The sequence below is a fragment of the Schistocerca serialis genome, chromosome 7 (genome assembly GCF_023864345.2).
Source record: "Schistocerca serialis cubense isolate TAMUIC-IGC-003099 chromosome 7, iqSchSeri2.2, whole genome shotgun sequence".
NCBI lineage: Eukaryota > Metazoa > Arthropoda > Insecta > Orthoptera > Acrididae > Schistocerca > Schistocerca serialis.
This window is the reverse complement of record NC_064644.1, coordinates 108,719,319-108,745,691: the sequence shown is the minus strand read 5'-3', so window position 1 is coordinate 108,745,691 and position 26,373 is coordinate 108,719,319. Positions and strand designations below refer to the sequence as shown.

At 44.3% G+C, this 26,373-nt stretch overlaps 1 protein-coding gene across 1 annotated transcript in view; it reads left to right on the top strand.

Moving 5' to 3' along the window:
- LOC126412104 (beta-1,4-mannosyltransferase egh) overlaps positions 1-23,613 on the top strand; it is a 254,517-nt gene extending 230,904 nt beyond the window's left edge. Inside the window, exon 3 of the mRNA XM_050081536.1 lies at positions 21,530-23,613. Coding sequence (XP_049937493.1) covers positions 21,530-22,102 — 573 coding nt within the window. The 3' untranslated portion in view covers positions 22,103-23,613. The remainder of the gene's footprint in view (positions 1-21,529) is intronic.
- Positions 23,614-26,373: the final 2,760 nt, after the last annotated feature.

Below are 26,373 nucleotides of genomic sequence, written 5' to 3'. Positions count from 1 at the left end.
TGACATTCTCTAAAAGAGAAATCGAAACAAATCGCGCAGTATATGTAATGCAGTCAAATAGTTTGAAGGTGGTTCGATGAACCCTCTGCCAGACACTTAATTCTAAATGGCAGAGTAATCATGTACATAAGTGTGCTCCCTTAAATACTTTGGAAATAGTTTGAACTAACTATGAGAACCAAAGCGAGAGATGAAATGCGGAACTGAACAGTCCAGGAAACAGTTCATGAGAATGACAAAATTCGTGACGAGGCCAGACGTCAGCTTCCAGCTGAGTACGAGAATAATTCTATGCAGCATAGCGGCCTATTCTCCGTTTTGCTCTATGGGTATGCAAGTTCAACCTTGTACTAAGTACTGAAAAAGAACTGAGACTTTTGAAATGTATTTGTATCGACGCATCGCTACACATTATAAAACTAAGAGAGATTCAGTACCTGTGACATAATATGAAAGGGGGAGAGACATCAGTTATTTGACGTTATTATTGAAGGAAAGATACGGTAAAAGGTCCATTGGGAGACCGAGAACCTTGTGGCTGAAAACCATTCGAAAATGGTAGAGTTGTTCGTCAAAAGCTTTCCATGCTACACTATCATGATCAGCTACGTGGATCGCCAACATTCGTTAGGAGGTGGCGTCTTGGAAAAGACGAATCCAATTACCCTATAGTGTGCCGAATGAGGAAAAAAGCTAGCCGAAATATAAAACACACACACACACACACACACAAACACACACACACACACACACACACACACGGCAGCCGCTTGGGTCTGCAGCATGAGGTGGGAGCCCTGCGGTACAAACTAACTGGGAGCAACAAGTAGGTGGGCGCTCGAGGCGAAGGGCCCTCCGCAGCGATTCTTCTCCGAAGCAGCACAGCGCCTCGGCATCCACCCCTCCTCCCTGCCGCCCCCCCCCCCCCCCCTTACTCCTCTCTTGAAGCGGTGCATCAGGTCCTACGCTATAAACACAGAGTGCTCCGTGAAGCCCAGTTGAATATCACATGATTATGTGAGAGACGCATTGGGGGAACCGGAGAGTGTGTGATCTTTGTTTTACGGATCGTTTCCCAGTTAATTACACTACTGGCCATTAAAATTGCTACATCACGAAGATGAATTGCTACAGACGCGAAATTTAACCGACAGGAAGAAGATGCTGTGATATGCAAATGATAAGCTTTTCAGAGCATTCACGCAAGGTTGGCGCAACGTTGGCGACACACAAAATGTGATGACATGAGGAAAGTTTCCAACCGACTTCTCATACACAAACAGCAGTTGACCGGCGTTTCCTGGTGAAACGTTGTTGTGATGCCTCGTGTAAGGAGGAGAAATGCGTACCATCACGTTTCCGACTTTGATAGAGGTCTGATTGTAGCCTATCGTGATTGCGGTTTATCGTATCGCGACATTGCTGCTCGCGTTGGTAGAGATCCAATGACTGTTAGCAGAATGTGGAATCGGTGGGTTCAGGAGGGTAATGCGGAAAGCCGTGCCGGATCCCAACGGCCTCGTATCACTAGCAGTCGAGATGACAAGCATCTTATTCGCACGTGCAGCCACGTCTCGATCCCTAAGTCAACAGATGGAGACGTTTGCAAGACAACAACCAACTGCACAAACAGTTGGACGACATTTGCAGCAGCATGGTCTATCAGCTCGGAGACCGTGGCTGCGGTTACCCTTCACGCTGCATCACAGACAGGAGCGCCTGCGATGGTGTACTCGACGACGAATCTGTGTGCACGAATGGCAAAACGTCATTTTTTCGGATGAATCCAGGTTCTGTTTACAGCATCATGATGGTCGCATCCGTGTTTGGCTACATCGCGGTGAACTCACATTGGAAGCGTGTATTCGTCGTCGCCATACTGACGTATCACCCGGCGTGATGGTATGGGGTGCCATTGGTTACACATCTCGGTCACCTTTTGTTCGCATTGACAGCACTTTGAACAGTGGACGTTACATTTCAGGTGTGTTACGACCCGTGGCTGTACCTTTCATTCGATCCCTGCGAAACCCTACATTTCAGCACGATAATGCACGACCGCATGTTGCAGGTCCGGTACGGGTCTTTCTGGATACAGAAAATGTTCGTCTGCTACCCTGGCCAGCACATTCTCCAGATCTCTCACCAATTCAAAAGTCTGGTCAATGGTATCGTGTTGAAGCTGCATGGGCAACTGTACCTGTACACGCCATCCAAGCTCTGTTTGACTCAATGCCCAGGCGTATCAAGGCTGTTATTACGGCCAGAGGTGGTTGTTGTGGGTACTGATTTCTCAGGATCTATGCACCCAACTTGCGTGGAAATGTAATCGCATGTCAGTTCTAGTATAATAATTTGTCCAATGAATACCCGTTTATCATCTGCATTTCTTCTTGGTGTAGCAATTTTAATGGCCAGTAGTGTACACTATCGCCGGGTGTAACGTTTAGGGATTGAACGGAATACACTTCTCACTTGCGGAAGTGGTTTCGTGACACCATTTATGAACTGATATCTTCCTTGCTGTCGTATTATGTCTCTAACGAAAATACGAGGACGTTCTGAAAAGTAATGCCTCCAAATTTTTAAGTGAAAACTATTAAAGCATTTTAAATAAAATAACTGTTATTAACATTCTACATCTTTATTCTTCGTGTCTACCGCTAGAGGACTGTAATAGAGTTTCGAATTCGAAGAGCTAGTCCATGCATGAAGCACCTTTACCTTCGGCATGACAATGCCGGAACACACACGAGCTCTGCGACATTCAACAATTCGACGCCTTGGATTCACTGTCATAGATCATCCTCCATGCAGTCCCGACTTGCTCTCATCCGATTTTAATGTGTTTCTAAAACTTCAAGAATTCCTTAGAGAACACTACTTTGATGATGATGGTGGTGGTGGTGGTGGTGGTGGTGGTGGTGGTGGTGGTGAAGAAGATGAAGTGGTGCAAGCAGAGGTGAAAACGCAACTCCGTCAACAAACGTTCTACAATGACGGTATTTTTGAGAAATAAATATGTGGGCATGAAGAATAAAGCTGTAGAACGTTAATAACATTTGATTTATTTAATAAGTTTGAAGAGTTTTCACATAAAAATTTGAAGGCATTATTTTTCAGCACGTCCTCGTACCATTAGAAAGCTGTCGTTTTCTGAATATATTGGACCTGAAATATCCAACGTGTCATGCCATCTGGTAGATTCGCCCATTGTGGATATAATGTTCACGATACTAAAGGATCTTGCCTGCTGTTATAAATTTATTATCTCATGTCTTAATCTAATTTCCTCAGCGTCACCTGGTTTATCTTGACTACATATAATTACACTTATTGTATTTTTGTTAATATTCGTATTAACCTCTTTTTCAATAGAGATACATTCAACAAATGTTCCAAGTCGTTTGATATATCTGACAGGATTATCATGTCATCTCCAACATTACAGTTTTAAATTATTTATCCCGAATTTTAATTCCTTTGTCGAGTTTCTCCTTATTTTCCTTCTGTCCCGTTGTACGGATTGAATAACTGAGAATGTGGTACGCGTCGCAGATAATCTTTCGCTCCCTGTGTTCGAAAAGTGTATCTGTCATCTTTACAAATACTGTAAATGTAGGTTTGCCTTTCTCTAATCTGCCTTATAAGCTAAGTGGTACGATCACTGGTAACTGCATGTTCCTGCATTCCTCCGGAGCCTAAATCATCTTCCCCAATGCCTCATCTACCAGTCTTTCCGTTCTTCCGTAAATAATTTGTGTCATTATATTCAAACTGGCCAACGGCTTTGCCGCAGTGGTAACACCGGTTCCCGTCAGATCACTGAAGTTAAGCGCTGTTGGGCTGGGATGGATGACCATTCGATCTGCCGAGCGCTGTTGGCAAGCGGGGTGCACTTGTGAGGCAAACTGAGGAGCTACTTGATTGAGAAGTGGCGGCTCCGGTCTCGTAAACTGACATACGGCCGCGACAGCGGTGTGCTGACCACATGCCCCTCCGTATCCGCATCCAGTCACGCCTGTGGGCAGAGGACTGAGGATGACACGACGGTCGGTCGGTGACAATTGGGCCTTCGGACGGAGTTCAGTTTTTATATTCAAACCATGACTTCTTAAACAGATAGTTCTGCAATATATACACACACCTGTCAGCACTTGCCTTCTTAGGTATTTTAGTTAGTACATACTTCTGTAAATCTAAGTGTATTTAGCCTATCGCGTATATCTGGCACACCACGCGGAACAGGTCGTATATACGAAAAATGTTAATAATACTATGGAGCTGGTGCCCGCCCATTATTTTGTTAAATGTGGTACAACACTAAGAAAAAAGTATTCATAACTGTCTTTTATAAAATCTAATTTTGGATCAGAAGACAAGCACGCACAAAAGCTAAAATATCTGGCACACAGAATCAACTCGTTTAAAAACAGATTAAAATTCTTTCGTCTACTCTGTCCCTTGACCGTACAACCCCTAATCAGTACCACATAAGTGGCAGCAAGTAGCTGTATATAAATTTATGCACATACTTGTAAGCATTATAGAAACGAAAAGTATCACATTATTACCGAGCGAGGTGGCTCAGAGTCAGAGAAGCCAAGAAATTGTTTTTCGGGAGGACTGGGCCTCAACTCCTAGTTCCGGCGCTGTGATTTTGATTTTTCCTCGCGAATTCATTTTTTCTAGCCCACGTGACCATTTATCTTACGCGACTAAATTTTGTACAAGCATCCATTACATGATACTACTTTTTTCATTAAATTCGTTGTGAATGCACGAATTGCTCTGTTTTATTACAAATCTGTCTGTGAAGAACTTCTGGAAAGCAATGTAATCGTGGTAATCGTTGTCGCACTTAAGACTGTGGTAGAATAATAGTTTATTAAATGTTGTACGTTTCCCAGAACAAGTTTTTTGCTTCACTGTGAGTCTGTAATGTATCAGTTCGTCCCGACTTTTTCGTTATCTGGTAATCTCAGTAATTACAGATTGTTGGAAATCATTCCAAGTAATGGGTCGAGATAATGACGTTATCTTGCTATCTGTACTGGTTTGAGTAAACTCTTTTCTGAGAAGTCCCAGCAGTTACGCAAAACTAAAGGAAGTTACAATGAGCAAAGTTACGCATTATTTTCCACGAACTGTTGTTTTTGTTTCTTATTATTTTGTATTTAAGGCTTTCGTTGCAAAAACAAACTTTCAGTTGTTCGTAATCAGCTCGAGTATCAAGCACTGCTGAAAAATGTTAATTGATTCTTGTAGGCGACTGTTACTTTGTCACCGATAAGAACAGGAAGAGTAAGATCACATAAAATGAAGACAAATTATTGAGCTAGACAATATCCGTAGGTTTTTGCCGTCATTGGTGGTGGAATTAAACGTAAATGTCGTGCGACTAGGGGCCCCCGTTGGGTAGACCGTTCGCCGGTGCAAGTCTTCAGATTTGACGCCACTTCGGCGACTTAGCGTCGATAGGGATGAAATGATGATTAGGACAACACAACACCCAGTCCGTGAGCAGAGAAAACCTCCGACCCAGCCGGGAATCGAACCCGGGCCCTTGGGATTGACATTCTGTCGCGCTGACCACTCAGCTACCGGGGGCGGACGGGGGAATTAAATAACATTGATGGAAGCCATTATTTGAGGCCATACTATCAGTTCCGGAGAAACTTTTTTAAACTGACCTAGGCGCTCATTCCGGAACCGCGCGACTGCTACGGTCGCAGGTTCGAATCCTGCCTCGGGCATGGGTGTGTGTGATGTCCTTAGGTTAGTTAGGTTTAAGTAGTTCTAAGTTCTAGGGGACTGATGACCATAGATGTTAAGTCCCATTGTGCTCCGAGCCGTAAACTGACCTACTGAACTATCACCGTAACGGTTTTTTGGAAGAATAGATTTTTTTTCCCGTTATACGTCGCGCTAAATGTTACTGATTTTTGAACGACGTGATTTCGAAGTAAAAAATTTTCGAGAACAGAGTAATTTTTACTACGAGGGGCGTTCAATAAGTAAGGCATCACACTTTTTTCTGAAAGCAGTACGTTTCATTCACAATTGCAATACACCGTATACCGTATTCTTTTGGCTACAAAACCCTGTTTTTCAACGTAATTCCCGTTCAGTAGCTTGGCCTTACTGGGAGGGCTTATATGCCCGCTTGGTACCACTCTACTGGTGGATGTCGGAGCCAACGTCTTGCTGCGTGAATAATTTCTTCACCATCCACGTACTGCTTCCCGCGGAGTGCATCCTTCATCGGGCCAAACAGATGGAGGGTGCGAGATCTGGGCTGTAAGGTGGATGAGGAAGAACAGTGAGCTCCTTTCGCCGGCCTGGGTGGCCGAGCAGTTCTAGACGCTACAGTCTGGAACCGCGCGACCGCTATGGTCGCAGGTTCGAATCCTGCCTTGGGCATGGATGTGTGTGATGTTCTTCGGTTAGTTAGGTTTTAGTAGTTCTAAGTTCTGGGAGACTGATGGGACCTCAGATGTTAAGTCCCATAGTGCTCAGAGTAGGGTGACCAGATGCAGTTGTTTAAAAAGGACAAACAGCTTCAAAAAGGAAGACAAGGAAGAAAAAAAGAGGACACATCAAACAGGTCAACTGCAGATGAGGATACCACCCGTCAGCTTTGGACAAGTCACGTGACTGCTGGTTATTACCGGTAAAACTAAGTTAATTGTTATTGATGGTCAGGTGGTGGTTAACTGAGCAATATAAAAAAAATTAAAAACATTGATTGTGGTGACAGTGTGGCGCCAGCTGTTATGTCAACAACACCGAATTGTTTACAAAGCGAAACACTAAGACCTTTCACCTCCCTTCATTTGACGCATCGCTACTAACATCTGCAATTCAAACAGCAGCTTACGACATGTAAACTGCACTTTAACCTCCCGAATACAAATAAAATGAATGACTATGAAACAATGAAATAAAACCATGACAGTTAATCTGTCGAGTTATTTCTTACCTTTAATGGCCACTGAGACGTACGTTCCAGCTCCACATATCTTACATTCCGCTTCAAATTCATTTCTCCCTTTCTTAAAGCCGGATATTTGCAGTAAAAGACATCAGAAAATGTACACTTTCGTTTAGGCATAGCCAAATACACTCCTGGAAATTGAAATAAGAACACCGTGAATTCATTGTCCCAGGAAGGGGAAACTTTATTGACACATTCCTGGGGTCAGATACATCACATGATCACACTTACAGAACCACAGGCACATAGCCACAGGCAACAGAGCACGCACAATGTCGGCACTAGTACAGTGTATATCCACCTTTCGCAGCAATGCAGGCTGCTATTCTCCCATGGAGACGATCGTAGAGATGCTGGATGTAGTCCTGTGGAACGGCTTGCCATGCCATTTCCACCTGGCGCCTCAGTTGGACCAGCGTTCGTGCTGGACATGCAGACCGCGTGAGACGACGCTTCATCCAGTCCCAAACATGCTCAATGGGGGACAGATCCGGAGATCTTGCTGGCCAGGGTAGTTGACTTACACCTTCTAGAGCACGTTGGGTGGCACGGGATACATGCGGACGTGCATTGTCCTGTTGGAACAGCAAGTTCCCTTGCCGGTCTAGGAATGGTAGAACGATGGGTTCGATGACGGTTTGGATGTACCGTGCACTATTCAGTGTCCCCTCGACGATCACCAGTGGTGTACGGCCAGTGTAGGAGATCGCTCCCCACACCATGATGCCGGGTGTTGGCCCTGTGTGCCTCGGTCGTATGCAGTCCTGATTGTGGCGCTCACCTGCACGGCGCCAAACACGCATACGACCATCATTGGCACCAAGGCAGAAGCGACTCTCATCGCTGAAGACGACACGTCTCCATTCGTCCCTCCATTCACGCCTGTCGCGACACCACTGGAGGCGGGCTGCACGATGTTGGGGCGTGAGCGGAAGACGGCCTAACGGTGTGCGGGACCGTAGCCCAGCTTCATGGAGACGGTTGCGAATGGTCCTCGCCGATACCCCAGGAGCAACAGTGTCCCTAATTTGCTGGGAAGTGGCGGTGCGGTCCCCTACGGCACTGCGTAGGATCCTACGGTCTTGGCGTGCATCCGTGCGTCGCTGCGGTCCGGTCCCAGGTCGACGGGGACGTGCACCTTCCGCCGACCACTGGCGACAACATCGATGTACTGTGGAGACCTCACGCCCCACGTGTTGAGCAATTCGGCGGTACGTCCACCCGGCCTCCCGCATGCCCACTATACGCCCTCGCTCAAAGTCCGTCAACTGCACATACGGTTCACGTCCACGCTGTCGCGGCATGCTACCAGTGTTAAAGACTGCGATGGAGCTCCGTATGCCACGGCAAACTGGCTGACACTGACGGCGGCGGCGCACAAATGCTGCGCAGCTAGCGCCATTCGACGGCCAACACCGCGGTTCCTGGTGTGTCCGCTGTGCCGTGCGTGTGATCATTGCTTGTACAGCCCTCTCGCAGTGTCCGGAGCAAGTATGGTGGGTCTGACACACCGGTGTGAATGTGTTCTTTTTTCCATTTCCAGGAGTGTATTTTACGTAACTCACTCGGTTAAAAATTACACTCACAAATCACACGTGCACTACAGGAAGCCAACCCTATACAAAGCGAAGATACGAAAATTTTAAATAATCGTGTTTATCACGAAGGCTGTGCCAATAGTTAAAGTATTTAAGAAAAGAGCACTAGAACCGGACGAATTGTAAATTTAATTGTATTACGCTCAACTTTGCGAAAAAGCCGGACACTGTAAAAATCCGCCCGGACCCCGGACAATGAGCTAAAAAGGAGGACATGTCCAGATTAATCCTGACGTCTGGTCACCCTAGCTCGGAGCCATTTGAACCATTTGAGCTCCTTTCTCACGCGCAGACGTGCGTGAGGCCTTGTGTTGTGGAGAAGTAGTAGTTCGTATCCTTTCACACTGGAGCCGTTTCTTGAGTTTCGTGAGGGTAGCACAGCTGTGTGCTGCCGTCGGACAGGTTTGCGCGACCGTGTTGCGATGATAACAGATGCCTCGGCCAACGACTCACCGTGCGTTTGTTCACTGCCAGGTCTCCGTAGACGTTCTGCGATCGCCTACGAATACCTGCGATGCTCTAGTTTTCCGCCAAAGGACTCAATGTCAGATCTCTGCTTGGAAAGCGACTCCATTTTGAAGGCTACACATAGCGCCGCCACCTATCGGAACTCCATGAAACTACAGGGGCTGAAGTGGGAATATTCCACGATGTCCAACAATAAATTCCGCATTTTTTCAACGTAAACTGGCCGAGAAAAAATGTGTTGCATTACTTATTGAACGCCCCTCGTACAATATAATCCAGCGCGGATGTCGAAATCCCATGAAATTGCAGAACGATGCAACACCCAACACAGGACTTCCCGTCACTCTTATCTTTATTAACCTATGCTTACACGAAAATCATCACCGAAATTCGCTGTTGCCACTTGTTCGTTTCTGAAAATACATACATACTGTTCTGGACTTACTTTGCCAAGTACGGTAATTAGCTGCCCTCTTTGTCATTGTCATAGCTAATGCAATTTTTTTTTTTTTTTTTGCCATTGTAATACTTCGATCATTCAATGGATTACTGTAAAAACTACATAATCGAAATATTTCAGAACGCTACTGAGAATGTACATTTAGAAAAACATGGAAGTGTTACATTTGCTGTCGTTTATTACAAAAATGATGTGCATTTAATCCATATGGATTCGTGGCGAGATTTAGTTTGTCGGCTGAGCTATTGGTCAGCGGATCGCGTCGCAGTGACCCTGATGAGGACGTTGCGCTCCCCGAATAGCTTCATAGTGGCCGTCGCCCGCGGGGTTAACCCCGGGCTAAGGACAAGCAATTATCACCGGTGGACTGTGAAATGTCCTTAGCGGCTGCACAAAAGGGCAACTGACAGCTACACGCCCGACGCTACAGCCTCGACTACCAACGTTGGCCCGCTTACCATACTAACAATGAGGCGACTCAAGAGAATTGTTCAACGTGACAGTAGTGCAACCCTTCCGCAAATTGCTGCAGATTTCAACTCTGGGTCATCAACAAATGTCAGCGTCCGAACCATTCAACAAAACTTTATCGATATTGGCTTTTGGAGCCGATAGCCTACTCGTGTAACCTCAATGGCCGCACGACAGAAAGCCTGAGGCCATCAACACCGACATTGGACTGTTGATGACTGGAAACACGTTGCCTGGTCGGGCGAGTCTGTTTCAAACTGTATCGAGTGGATGGACGTGTACGGGTATGGAGACAATTTCACGAATATATAGACTCTACATGTCGGCAGGGGACTGTTCAAGCTGGTGGAGGCTCTATAATGGTGTGTGGCGTGAGCAATTGGAGTGATATGGGACCCTCCCCCCTCCCCCCCCCCCCCCTCATGCGTCTAGATACGACACGTATGTAACCATCCCGTCTGATCACCTGCATCCATTATGTCCATTGTGCATTCTGACGGACTTATGTAATTCCAGTACGACAATGCGACACCCCATACGTCCAGAATTACTACAGAGTGGCTCCAGGAACCCTCTTCTGAGTTTGAACACTTCTGCTGGCCACCAGACTCCCCAGACATGAACATTATTGAGCGTATCTGGGCTGACTTGCAACATGCTGTTCAGAAGAGATCTCCACCCCCTCGTAATCTTACAGATTTATGTACAGCCCTGCAGGTTTCATGGTGTCAGTTCCCTCCAGCACTACTTCAGACATTAGTCGAGTCCATGCCACGTCTGTTGCTGCACTTCTGCGTGCTCGCGGAAGCCCTACACGATATTAAGCAGGTGTACCAGTTTCTTTGGCTCTTCAGTATTTATGATTGTCTCTAATAAGTTTTGTCTGCTACATGCCAGTTACAGTATGGTGAACGGCAGATGTTTGACATCAAGTAAAGTAATAGTAGGTGTATTAATAGTGTGCTTCCGGGTGTGTCTGCCGAGATGTTTTCATTTTATGCACAATATTTCGACTACCGTCCCAGCCGTCTTCTTCGGCTGCTGCTAGTTTTTCTGTTGTGTGTACTCTCTGCCTGGACTCCAACGAGACAGTGAATTATTGTTGATCTCATGCCACGCTTGATACCCGATCCCGTCGTCCATTACGCCGTTTGATGCTCTTTTGCTTTTCAGAGCTCGCACAGATATTCCGTGAAACGCAAATTCTCTCGGCGTTTTCGAACTCTGGTAGCTATGGTGGCCGTTGAGATTTTAATAAATTGTGTGCCAGCCCCCAAGCGCTATACAACTTGAAACCGTCGTTTTCTGACACCTTCATTACGATTAACTCCTTAATAATGCTGTCACAGGAACTTGGCTTTCGCACCACGTTACTGGTCTCATCGTATTTTATTTCATGTCTATATTCGGGGCAGTGTTCGGCGATAGTTGATTTGCTTGGTTATTTTAGTCGGGTACCTCGCTTCCATTTATCCTCGACTGTTCTGATACGATACACAAGCAGCTTCCGGAGGCCTAGATCGTCTTTAACATTGCAAATAACTTTTTATTTTAGTTGAAGGGAGCGAAATACATTGGATGCCATGTTTCCGTTAGAAATCTACCGATCTATCCAGGTATTGGGCCAGCGTTAGGTAGATAAGCGAATTTTGGCTTCTCTTCTTTGGTCTACGTCTCAACCTCGTTCTCAGACGTTACTAATTCGTACTGCATCGCCCAGATATGAATACTCATTCCGTTGGAACACAATTCGTAGTTGTAATTCTTCGGCCAGGCTCTCCTTGTCCGAAAATGTTTGATCTCTATGGATCGAAGTCTTTGGCACCGAATTTCCTTGTGACGGATGGTGATGGCTCGTTGTGTGGAGATTGGTCAAAATATTGTACATAAAGTGAAAACAACAGCTCGGCAGAACACGCGGAAGCACTCTATTTTGATCATTAAAATTAATCAAAACCTGAGAGATCACAGTGTGAGGCGTTGCACAGTCAGGCATAAGATGTGCACTAGTGTTCTCGACTTACGTAAACTATTTGTCCGGTGGGTCAAGATAACTGCTCACTGATCGATGCAATTCTGGGAAAGTTATCGTAACGGAGTGCAGAATGACATTAAGAGCATATCTCCTTAATGTTCTGAGTTGCACCTCTAGTTGCATGTGAATATATTAAAGACAGTGCTCACAACGAAAGTAGAGAATCCGATAGTATTGGAATAAAAGATCAGTGTTAAACGTCTGTAGCCTATCACAACATTCAGATGCTTAGGGGTGATACAGAGAAGCGGTATGGATTGAGCGGGATACGTGCAGTCCGTTGTACGAAAGGTGAACAGAAAACATACATTTGTTGGAATGGCTGTGGAAACGTGCGGATCATCCTGAGAGAAAAACTGTATGGAAGGCATTAGCGTGATAAACTCCAGAATACTGGAGATGTGGTTCAGTGCTAAGGAGCCAGACAACAAGTCCAAAGGTCTAGGGTTCGATTTCCAGTCCGTACTAGGATTTTTCTCTGTCACTTGCCACTTCTTTCACCTATAGCAATGTTTGTTAATGTGGAAAAATGCGGAGATGCACTTGGTTAAGTCCGCGTTAAAATGTAAGTCCCTTATAACTGACTGGGTCAGTCTGTTCAAAGGTCGGAAGAAGGCAGCGTCATACCACTGCTACCCGATCAAGTTAACTTTGTGCTAGGTGGCTGTAGCAATGTTGCACTTTGGTACTCGTGGGCAAAAGTAAGCTAAATATACAAAAATTTACCAGTCGCATATTATATACAGCGGTCATCCAGAAAGTTTTTTCTAACACCAGCAGACAGACATTTCTTTGCGAAAAGCGAAATTGCTTTTGAGAGAGGTGGTGTGACTATCGTGTGCAACCGTCGGCTCTTCGTGGTTGCTGAGAGAGAGAGAGAGAGAGAGAGAGAGAGAGAGAGAGAGAGAGAGAGAGAGAGAGAGAGAGAATCAGAACAACGTTTCTCCTTGAAACCGGTGTCGTACGAAAAGCTCATGAGAACTCTGTTCGGACTGAACCCAACTTCATATCATATAGACAGAGGGAACAAATTTGAAGACTGTATTAAACACCGAAAACAACCTAACATTTATCTCACGTCGTCACTGGAGCTGTGGAGGAAATCAAAAGCGCAAGACCTTCAGCCAGCTCAGATAACTTTCAGCTTCACCTCGCTCCACAATTAGTTCTGGGACGACGCCAATCGCACCATAGAGAAAAAATTGTCACCGCCGCGATAGAGGCAATTAAATGCCGCCAGCGCCTACGGGTAGGCTTGTTGCACGCCAGTGCTGTGTTGCGGGAGCCCGCAGCGAAGCAATCCTTGGCCCCGCTGACAGGTGTACAAGGGCATCATTAATACGGGCCGCTGACTGCTCATTCAATTTACGATGAACCAAATCCTCTATGGGTTTTCAATCTCGTGACGTCCTGCTGCAGGCACGGAATACGTTTCATGCCGTGCAGAACTCCGCATGTTCTGGTGACAAGTCGCTTTCACACTGTCTCCGTAGATGAGGTCGCTAACGCAAAGCCGGAGGCAGCCAGTTCGAGCCCTGAAGGCACTGTCGGTATTCGTTTGGCAAGGAGAGGACACACGATATGCGTAAAATTTGTTTTTATCCTTTTTGACATTTGGTTCAGTAAGGCAATAAAATAATTCTATTTGTACACCGACATCACCGCGTCAAAACGATAGTCCCGAATGTCAGACAAACTACGCAAAACTTCTTAAATCTAGTTGTAGACTGATTTTATATATATATATCTGTGAATAAGACTGCTAGAATACACAGCAAACGTCAAGAAATTATATAATTTTTATGAACTTGTAGCATGCTGGAGTAATTGCAGAGCAACAACATGTGTTAATAAATACAACGGAAAAACAGCCAAATTTGCAAATTTCACTTGTATTTACTTGATGACTAGTTTCGGATCGGGACCCATTTTCAAATCATCGATATAGTCAAAACGATATTTCCCAAAACGTAAGAACCATATCAAGATACGTTACAGAGTATACAGATGACTGTGTGAATGCTCTGTAACGGCTCATTTGCTCTTTGGTGTGCATATATGTTTGTTACCTTGACATGGTTCTTATATTTTGGGAAATACCATTTGACTATTTCTATGATTCGAAAACAGGCCCCGACCCGAAAATTTGTAACTTTGGCTGGTTTTCCGTTATATATGTAATTTTTTTTGTTATGATTGAGTCCTCAGCCATCAGACACTGAAAGAAATCGTGTTCCCACTTCAGGTTCAGAGAACTGAATATGTAATATTGCAAGACGATTCGTAATTGTAGACGGTAGTCGTTAACTACGATGCACGGAATTTCGATTAGGCACTTGACAATGACCTTCAGGTGAGCCATCGGAGACCGAAGAAGAATGCCCCATCCAGAAATATATTAGCGCACTGTGTATTCCGTCCATGCGATAAGGTAGTGTTAGCAGACTTAGCATACTACAACCCAGGCAGTGCCAACGCTGGTGGAATTGCGGAACTCTACCGTCCTCAGGCTTGCCTCGCGCTGTGGCCATCAGCACATTTTTTTCTTTTTTTGGAGTAAATCTGGGGAACGATGGGGAGCTGCGCATTATCCGCAGCTGGTCGTTGTTATCATGGTTCATCAGATTTTCTACCATGCGTATGTACACGGATTCTTCAATAATACACTCTCAAAATGATGTTGCTGCGGCCCAATTGTTTTATCATATTCCACTGAATGTTCGTGGAGATGCAGTGTTCAACAACAGCAGGCTCGATTGTTTGTATATGGCGTGTGCAGCGTTGACTTTCGGTGCATCTTCAGTCCACGGTGCGGTGCTCTGGCCTATGTAACACAGCGGCAAGGTACTCGACTTTTGTAGATTCCAACCTTCCGCAATAACAAATCGTCCTTCACTGATTCCAGGACGTCCGCAATTTTAGACCGTGGGCGGAAAATCACTTTGACCTGAAGCTTCTGGAGAATTCTGGCCGTCTTTAATAAAATATTGCCAGCAAAGGAAAAAAATCTAGGGATTTTCCCGGGGTGCTATCTTCGTCATCCACTCCCCCCCCCCCCCTTTTTTTTTTACCGACAATGTCCTGTTAATCAGCTGCATAGAATGTTTATTTTTTTTCTTAACTTTGCCTTTAGGTGGGCGAGTACTCCACGAAAACTGTCTGAATCCGAGACTGTAAACTCTGTGTGTAAGCGTTTTAAGCACACTCTTCATGTGCGACTGTTGGTGGGAACTCGACGGTTGCAAGTACAAATGAGAATGAGTGCGCCTACGATAAACTGAGTTCCACAGAGAGCTCTCATTCATTTGTCTAAACAAAAAGTCCAAGAAAGGCAGACCACCATTCTCTGTTTAAATAACGAATTGAATGCTCTTACGAATGGAGCTGAGGAGATGTAAAAACGCCGTTAATTTATCTTCTCCATGAGACCACGCTATGTATTTTGGAGGTGTTCCAGTTGGTTTAAGGATCCTCCATTAAAGAAGTTGGCCACCAGGAGAGAAAGAGGAAAGAGGGATACCCATGACAGACTCGTCATTCTGCTCAAAAGAAACCTTTGTTTAACGTAACACAAGTTTACGAGCAAGCATGCCGAAACAGAGCAGTGATGTCTGCGCACATTTGTTGCTAATAAATGTCATAGACATGTAATCTTCTCATATGTTACATGGGAACAACAGATGATTGATATTACCGGCAGCCACATCGTCACAGTATAGAACGACATTTTATTTGCATTAATTGTACGCAGATACACTATGTGATTAAAAGTGTCCGAACTCCTGGCTGAAAACGCCTTAAAATATCCTGGCGCCATCCATTGGTAATGCTGGAATTAAATATGGTGTTGGCCCAGCCTTAGCCTTGATGATAGCTTCCACTCTCGCAGGCATACGTTCAGTCAGGTGCTGGAAGGTTTCTTGAGGAATGGCAGCCCATTCTTCACGGAATGCTGCACTGAGGAGAGGTATCGATGTCGGTCGGTGAGACCTGGCACGAAGTCGGCGTTCCAGAACATTCCAAAGGTGTTCTATAGGGTTAAGGTCAGGACTCTATGCAGGCCAGTCCATTGCATGGGTTTTATTGTGGTGTAACCACTCCGCCACAGGTCGTGCATGTTGAACAGGTGCTCGATCGTATTGAAAGAGGCAATCGCCATCCCCGAATTGCTCTTCAACAGTGGGAAGCAAGAAGGTGCTTAAAACATCAATGTTGGCCTGTGCTGTGGTGGTGCCACGCAAAACAACAAGGGGTGCAAGTCCATTCATGAAAAACACGACCACACCGTAACACCACCGCCTCCGAATTTTACTGTTGGTACTACATACGCTGGCAGATGACGTTCGCCGACCATTCGCCATATCTACACCCTGCCATTCGATCGCCACATGTGTACCGTGATTCGTCACTCCACAAAACCCTTTTTCGCTGTTCAATCGTCCAATGTTTACCCTCCTTACACCGAGGCGTCGTTTGGCATTTACCGGCGTGATGTGTGGCTTCTGAGCAGCCGCTCGACCATGAAATCAAAGTTTTCTCACCACCCGCTTAGCTGTCATAGTACTTGCAGTGGATCCTGATGAAGTTTTGAATTCCTGTGTGATGGTCTGGATAGATGTCTGGTTGTTACACATTACGACCCAGCCTTCAACTGTCGGCGGTCTCTGCCAGTCAACAGACGAGGTCGGCCTGTACGTGTCCCTTCACGTTTCCACTTCACTATCACATCGGAAACAGAAGATCTAGGGATGTTTAGGAGTGTGGAAATCTCGCGTACAGACATGTGACACAAATGACACCCAATCACCTGACCACGTTCGAAGTCCGTGAGTTCCTCGGAGCGCCCCATTCTGCTCTCTCACGATGTCTAATGACTGCTGAGGTCGCTGATATGGAGTACCTGGCAGTAGGTAGCAGCACAATGCATGTAATATAAAAAAACATGTGTTTTTTGGGGGTGTCCATATACTTTCGATCACGTAGTGTGTAAATGGAAACAACCTGGTCAACTGCCTTCTGCAGAGTTGGCAGATCGTCTTGACACATCCACAACTTTTAAACCAGGTCTGAGACAGATTGATAGATTGCACCTCCGCGTAGTACCGAAAGACCTTTCACATATTGTATTATTATCAGTGCCACACAGACAAATTTCGTCGTGTGGAAGCTTAAAACTAAGACATCACACTTTAAAAATATTGCCTGCTTTGCCAGCTAACTTCGTTGTAATAATTCATTCTACAACGCTTTAATTCAGACGGATTCTACGGCTTCATTGTAGTTTTTTGCATTCCATACGCCCCTATTGGTGTATAGTTCCTAATCATTCAATTGAGCGGCAGTGTGCTGTTTTATATCCCACATCTCTCCATAGTGTATCTCGGACTGAGATACTGTAGCTGTTGTTGTTCCGCCGTCAAATGGGGACGCTAAACTCGGTGGCGCCTCTGTTACTGTAGCGAGGAGTAGACTCTGTGCCGGCAACGCATCTCCATTACCTTCCCTTTCTTTTATTCCGTATCAGCTATAACAACGCACGTCAGTGTTAGCTGCACGCATCGAAGATTACACACCATACCATTCTTAATTGATAAAGTAAGCATATCTGCAGTGCCTCGATGTTTATTGAAGAGTATGGGTCTTGCTGAGTTATTTATCATGGGCGAAGATGATTTTCTGGCTGCTCGCCTTGTTTCTGCCACTGCAACGAACTCAAGAGTGGCAGAAAGTCATATGCACCACCTGTGTATGAATCGTACGTAAGCTTTGTTCTGCGTGTTATCATATTTTCTATATTTTTCTTATCTGAGGCGAAAATTGGGAGCAACCAGACATTTGCCTAGTCGAACGTAGGGAATACCCTAAAAATAAAAGGTTACATTTCTGTTTCTTAAGCCATTTGAGCAGGATACATCACAATTGCTTGAAAATAAACACAGTAAAGTATTGGAGTAATTGTTTTTTACATTAAAGCCAGAGCTACGCTGCATGCCAGAGTTATGATTGGCCCTAATTTTCACTTCGATAACATCATTTATTGTTATAATTGTAATTATAATTATAATTTCGAAGTGTTCGTGCTTTAGTAAATGATGAACGAAGTTTCATAGTACATCCTAACATCGGAGCTGATATTTCATCGTAGTGTGGAGTAAAATACAAACCACGTGTCGGTTTCTACTCTTCTTTATACTGGTGTAGTGACAAGTTTTTGGCCGGCGAGAAATGTACTGGAAGCAAGCACAATTGTCAAATGTTGCGCGCCTGCATACCACCAGTCATTAGGTTTGTTACCGAGCATTGTAAGTACGATCATACAGACTTGTACATGAATTATTAACAACATAAATTACATCCTTGGCGCCACAGAGTTGAAAGATGAACGTAGAATGACAGAGTAACAACATCGATTAAATATTCCTTTGTGTTTCGTCAAGAGACGTACAGGTCACGGCGGAAGCCTGTCGTCTAGCGCCAAAGCAAAAACTGCCGCATTGCTCGACGCCTCTGCAGAGAGATGTTTTTCACTATGCGCGCTGGAGCAGCGGGCGAGCCATCTAGCGACAGCACTGAGTACGACATTCTGTGTGTGTTTACCATATAGAACCTCTCTTTTAAATACGGGGTGCACTAGTAATAGTTCTCCGCACCTCAGCTGGTTAAGTGCCATGTAAGTGCGGGAATTGGCACACGGGTGTCTCCATTTTTCTGTAGTTTTAACTTTCGCCGCGTGAAACTCTTAAATTACTGTGTCACTGGCTAGTTACTACGTTACTGGTTGCGTGTTCTTGGTCTCAGATCTTAATGTTCTTGCATACAAATTATACGAAATGCTTTGGGTTGTGTCGTGGAACGCACTCCCCACCGCCACACCTTCACCTGCCTATGTTGGGCAATATTCTTCTGCCCGACTCATGTAGTACTATCACCGTCAGAGGGTGGTACGGGACTACAAGTCCCACCGCCACACCTCCAAAGTGAATTGCAGTGACGCAGTCACTGCCCTGTGGAAATTTACTGCCTCACCAACACAGTTAGACCGCAATAGACCGGTGATGCTGTATTGTAACATATCACCCCGGACTACAAGTCCTTAAAAAAAAGGGTTGTGTATGGTGGACGATTATTCGTTTTAGAGCTTCCCTTTCGCAGTGATTTTTATGTAATTGAAACTACTCTTGCGAGTAAGAATACAGGCACGAAGTTAGTTGTACAGGGTTTCATACACAACCGCTACGCCTAACGCCCGAAATTCAAGTAACTTTAACGAAAAGGGAATAGATGATGATAACGTTAAATAACAGGTACTGGAAGTGGTAGCCATGGGCATCCAGGCATCGCTGACTTCGTGTAATGACTTTACTTGTGATGACGCTACAAACAAAACGCTGTAATTCTATAGGCGTGATGTTAATTTCTCTAGTAACGTTCCGTTTAAGACCGTCTATTATGCGAGTATTGTCAGCACACACTTTGCTTTTTAGTGTGCCCCGCAAATAAAAAACACATGGTGGTAAGTCCAGAGACCTTGAGGGCGAGAGTCCCCTACTGACAAGTCTGTCTTCATGGAACACGTTGCTGATGTGGGCCATACTTCGTTTGGGTTTATGAGCGGTTGCTCCATCTTATTGGAATACTGCGTAAAACTTCTCTGCATTTGCTAATTGTGCATAGAAAGAGCTCTACATCTCTGACAATGTTAAAGGTGTAATTGAAAAATATGGGGCCAGTAATGCGGATGCCGGACAACGCACACCAAACACTTACCATCTCAGAATGGAGAGGTTCTTCTTGCAGAATATGTGGGTTGCTCTGCGATTTAATATCTGCAATTCTGGGAGTTTACCTAAACTGACAGAGGAAACCAAGACTCATCTGACATGAAGCAAAGCAAGGGGCCGTTAGCAATCGATGTTAACAGCCAGTTACAATACTGAACTGTTTTCCTGATCCTGAAATTTCAACTGTTGCACCACTCTCACACGATAAGCTTTTAAATTTATATCTTTTAGTACACGAGGTGCACCAATTTGCTGCTATAATCTCCTTACCGACTTGCGCTGGCTTGAGAAATCTGTTTATAATTGCAAGAGTTCTCCCTATCGGTAGCCTGTTCCTATCTATCTCTTGAATAGTGCAGGTCGTGGGGAATTTCCTAGCAGGATACGTCACTTGAACAATTTCTTTACATTCCTTGGGACCTGTCTCTTTCTAATACTCCACAATATCGATCCGCTGTTATAATGCAAAGTGCCCCATTTCTGTAACAACTCAACAATGCGAGCTTCTCACAGCTTCTGACCCAACGAACACACACACACACACACACACACACACACACACACACACCTCCCGAATGGGCCATGAAGGCCCAGTGGTACCGACGGCCACCGTGTCATGCTCAGCCCACAGGCTAGACTAGAAACGGTCCGGTACGTTTTGTTCAAATGGTTCAAATGGCTCTGAGCACTATGGGACTTAACATCTATGGTCATCAGTCCCCTAGAACTTAGAACTACTTAAACCTCACTAGCCTAAGGACAGCACACAACACCCAGTCATCACGAGGCAGAGAAAATCCCTGACCCCACCGGGAATCGAACCCGGGCGCGGGAAGCGAGAACACTACCGCACGACCACGAGCTGCGGACAGGTACGTTTTGTGCAGGACACAGTGTACATGCTGCCTGCAGCAGCATTGCAAGTTGGCTCTGAGCACTATGGGACTTAACATCTATGGTCATCAGTCCCCTAGAACTTGGAACTACTTAAACCTAACTAACCTATGGACATTACACACATCCATGCCCGAGGCAGGATTCGAACCTGCGACCGTAGCAGTCGCGCGGCTCCGGACTGAGCGCCTAGAACCGCTAGACAACCGCGGCCGGCGCATTGCAAGTAAAGAACACCATCTGTCTTCCGACGATTTCAGTGGGTGTATTCCTGAGCACTTGCGTAACATTCTTGTACTGACTGAAAGGCAGACACACATCAAAATTCCAGCTTATCTCCCTGTCGCTGAGGATTCCGAACTCTCGAACAGTACTCAAGAGCAGGTCGCAGACGTTTTTCGAAGCAGTTGCATTACACTTTAACATTCCTAAAACAAAGAACGCTCGGAAAACAGATATGTGGTCGAGAAAACTAAGTAGCTTAAAGTCTGACATGTAAATAGCAGCAAAAGTGATTTCCGAAATTCGCTTTTCGTCTCAAAATTCTGTGCCACATAAACGTGGTGTTAAAACGCGTGTGTAATAAGCTTCGCTTAATGATGGCTTGGGCCCTTGATCTTTATAGTTGTAATATTTATAGTTGTTGGAAAAACGAATCGGTGTTGAATCCCAGAATCAATTTCGTGCACTGCCGTTGGTCACATAAATTTCGCATTCTCTGATCGTGTTTGTGTTCATAAAAGGAAACAGCTGTGTTTGAAAGTGTTGGGCGCTACGGCTCCTTTCCTTTTGCGCATTGTTGAGAATGACGTTCTTGCTTGGCAGGTGGGCGCAGAGCGGCAGGTGTCCTTCGACAACGGACCGGACGGGTCCGTGGCGGAAGACTGCTTCTTCGCGATGCGCGCCTACACGCAGGGCTACTCCTTCAATTTCGTGGAGGGCGAGATGTGGGAGAAGTCGCCGTTCTCGCTGTGGGACTTCATGCAGCAGCGGAAGCGCTGGCTGCAGGGCATCCTGCTCGTGGTACACTCCCAGGCCATCCCGCTGCGGCACAAGTGGCTGCTCGCCGTCTCCTGCTACTCCTGGGTCACCATGCCGCTCTCCACCTCCAACGTGCTGCTCGCGGGACTCTGCCCCATCCCCTGCCCACCGCTCATGGACTTCGCCTGCGCCTTCATTGGCGCCGTCAACATCTACATGTACGTCTTCGGCGTCGTCAAATCCTTTTCGCTCTACCGTTTCGGCATGTTGCGCTTCCTCATGTGCATATGTGGCGCCCTCTCCACCATTCCCTTCAACATCATCATAGAGAATGTGGCTGTCGTTCTAGGCCTCTTTGGACAGAAGCATCGCTTTTATGTTGTTAACAAAGAGTTCCGGCCACCTATAACAGTGTAAAGAAGTGTGTGTGTGTGTGTGTGTGTGTGTGTGTGTGTGTGTGTGTGTGTGTGTGTGTGTGAGAGAGAGAGAGAGAGAGAGAGAGAGAGAGAGAGAGAGAAATCTGAAACAAGTGGAATGTGCACCTTTCTTGGTGCCCTTGTATAATGTCAGTATTTTCGTTGTTATTAACATGTGCCGGGAAGAAATTGCCCATACCCTCATCTTATCTTGCGCCGAGTGGCCAGAAGATAAGGGGTTGGTTGATCTCTGCCACCAGGCCATTGACTGCTTTGAGGGGGAGGGGGGAGTTACAAAACCAGCGTCCTATCTTACTACGGGTTGGGGTAGGTACTCCTCATTGAAGAGAATAGACTGGAACTACCCTTTTTCCATTATTCTGTTACATACATGACCTACTGTGCAGAGTTATATGCATTGTCGATTTTCAGCTGTTGTGCAGCTATTCTCTTGTTTCGGACACATCTGAAAGCTGAAGAAAATAAATGTAGTACAGTCACCGAGACAGGAATACGGTGAGACATCTGTCACCTGTTGAAGTGTCACTTACCTGTTGCACATCCTCCTGTAACAACTGTTACACTGACCCTCTCGTACGTCGTGTTTTTCCCTGTATGGGGCGCTGGTTTTCCTCGCAATGTTTACTACTGAAGCTATTTTTGTTGCACCTTTAGTTTTATTGGACAATTTTGTGATCTTGGTTTAATTTTTATGCCTCATATTGAGGCAGAGCACTTGCTATGGTGATCGCATTGTCCTAGTCCGAAGTGAGACTGGCCACAGTGATTAGAGCCCTGCGTGCAGTCTCCTCTGCAATTTTTGTTGAAAGTTTCCTGTGAGCCTGCCACTTTTTCCCAGCTTAGCTATTTCCATTAGGCCAGCCAACTTTCCGTAACTGACAGAGGTATTATGTGAAACAGACACTGCTCTGCCGTTTCTGATCTCCCTACAGATTACTTTATATCTATCGGTCCTTAAGAGTTGTCGGGGCCACGCACTGCAAACTCGAAATGGTATTTCCCAGTCATTTCTGAATTGTCACTGTCTAATACTGAATGTGATGATTGGGTGATAACTTTGTTCTTAATGTACAGATATTTAAATTTGGTGTGAAGTACAAATTGTAATTATGAAAAGTTGATAATTAGATATTTAATAAGTGAGTGGTTTATAAACACTTATCATTGCACAGTTGATTGGTGTTGTTTCATAATTTTAAATTTCACATTCAAATTAAAGATGTACTTAACTTCAGATCTGGCAGCCTAAAACTGCCAGAAGGAGCTGAAACTGTTGTGCAGTTTATAAAGAAGATAATGTTCTCTGATTTTAATTTGGGCAGTAAATGTTATACATCACATTTAATTTTTGTTGTGTTACTACTGAGGCAACTGTGGATCCCACTTTCATCATAGCTATGTCATGCACTCCATATTTTGTGTACTTTGTGCTACTATACTCAAGAATCTTGTATCAAATGTTAAATATTGATAATAAAAAAAGTCATTTAAGTCTGTGAAAATTAAATTTCTCTTCACCTTGACTTCAGTACCAGTTTTGATGTTTAATGCGATTCCAGCTACATTAATTTTCACTTTTTGTTAGTGTGGTTCAGAAACTGCACTGTGCTGTACTCAAGGCATCATAAAAGTTTAACTCTTGGAGATATGATGCAAATTCCTTTAACTTGAAATTTAAATGCTGTATTTATATCAGGAAAAGAAAAGTAATCTCAAAATAAAAGAAACTGCTACTGACTCTACAATCAAAAATACTACAGTATCCATTCCAGATAGTTGATACCACTCAGATGCCCCTATTAATCAATATTTAAAATACTGGCCCTTTTGTATCTTGTAAATGCTGTCCTTGTAGCTTCATGTGATGGATTTGTAATATTACTTGATGCTCTCTGTTACCTATGTTTGGATTGCTCTGGAAGTCTTTGAGCTTGGAGAGAGTCTCTGTTTAAAAGTGGTGACAGTATTAGAAAGAATTGAAGGCAAGGTCAATATTGATGCAAGAAGTGCAGCAATTTGAAAGGTTGAATGAAATACATGTAGAACACACTAGTAATCATTTGGTTAAATAACAGATTTACTGTTCAAAGGGTGAGACAGGAAATGGAGCTAAATGTTGATTGAATACATATGCCAGATCCTTGTAACTATTGTGTGGATGCAGTTTTTTTCCCCACAAGTCCTTTGACACAAATCACACTCTTGTTCCCTGTTTGTGCTGCAGGTAAATAAATAAATTATCAGCAAAAGTGTTGGTTTCACATCATGATGCTTCACCACCTATGGCCGCCTGTCGTGAACTAGTTATGGAAGGCATAAAAACTTTTAACTTGCTAACACAAAACACAACCGAATGTGCACAGATGGAAGAGGAGAAATGATTTTGATAATAGCATTTTCAAAAAGAAAGTATCACAACTGCTGCTAAAATTAATAGCATCTTGTTCATCATTGGTGGATGGAGAAACCAAAAGTGGAACTATAATGAATAAGAGATCAATTTTATTACAAATTTAAGTACTTACATTACATACAGAACAAAACATGTAAAATGTAGTTAGAACTGATGTAACATACTCAAAATATACACAAATGTAACAGAAAAAGTTAACTAATGGAATTGGATAGATAAAAAAAATTTACTCACCAAGTGGCAGCAGGAGAACACATATATAACAAGGTACTGAAATTTGGAAGCTTTTGGGGCCAGTGTCTCCTCTCGCAGAACAGTTGAAGGGGAAGAGTGGTGAAGGAAAAGGACTTTCCCTTCAACACTTCTGCCAGGAGGAGGAGTCACTGGCTCTGTAAGCTTGCAAATTTTAATAACTCTTTATATGTATGTCACCATTTAATGAGTAGATTTTTATCTGTCCAATTACATTACATATTTTCAAAAACTGAATATTTTTGTTGTTAGAAAAAGGAACTAACTGTATTATAAAACTATGCTTGCAATGCTTATTTCTGGAAACGGACTGCTTTCTAATAGCGGTACATCTGTCATTACTTGATGAAATAAAAAAGTGCCTAAACAAAATGTGCTGTACAGTGGAAAAGAAGCACACAGTGGAAATGAATCACAGCAGTTATCCTACAGATTGTAATGCTGTTTGCAGCTTACTCTGGTATCACAGGGATATGGCAATGGTGAGTAAAATAGAATACTGTTTGTTGTTTAACTATGGTTATGGTTGCTGTCCTGTAAACAAGAGGCTGTCAATCACTTTGTTATTCTTCACATGTATAACGTTATGTCAGATTTTCTAAATTCTATCAGTATTATTATCAGGCTGCCAAAATGAAGTTTTCTGTCCCACTTATACATATAAAGGAGGCCAAGCTTGTATTTACTATTTATATTTTGTAAATTCAGACATGGTCAAATAATAGATAAAATACAATCATTCATTCACACACAATGTTCTCTGAATCTCATCATGAAGGACAATGATCAGGGATGTGGAATGAGTCAAGTTATACATTAACAGGCAGAAGCAGCCAATGCAGGCTACCGTGTGAACTATACTCAGAACAAATTATGACTGGTGCTAATCTACTCACACAAATAATTATGGGAATCACGTCTAGTCTCTCTCTCTCTCTCTCTCTCTCTCTCTCTCTCTCTCTCTCTCTCTCTCTCTCTCTCTCAAACCAGTAACTTCACTTCCTCCAACACTCTTCAGCCCCTCCTTTTACTTACTGATCTAGTTTAACTTATGTAACTTTACTAATTCCAGTACTGTAGTGTGTATGCATCTTCTCATGCCTCCTTGTGGAGTATGTGAAATTTGGCATTATGAACACTGTTAGCAGTCACTGTACCAGTAAGCAAAGCAATCCAGGTTTGCCAGAATGGCAGTAGTGAGAGGTTGTATCTGGAATGATGCAATGTTGCACAGTTACAACACAAATACGACTCTGATCTGTCATCACAAAGTTGGAAAACGTGTTTCTCCCAATCTTTGGATCACTAAGATGGAGAGTGTGGGATGTTAGAAGTTGTGCTGTTTCAAAGTGCAGAAAAGATAAATTGAGTAGGGATTTGCCCATCTCAAAAATGGCAATGTTTAATTCAAAATTATATAGAAGAGATGTGGAATGTATAAGCAAGCACAGGTGACTTTCACATCATCATCATCTTCTTCTTCTTCTTCAGTTTACATCCCCTGCCTGGATATCTTTGCAACGGAAGCCTCCATCTTTTCCTGCAGTCCCAGCTCATCTCTCATTCCACTCTGTCCCAGTCTTTTC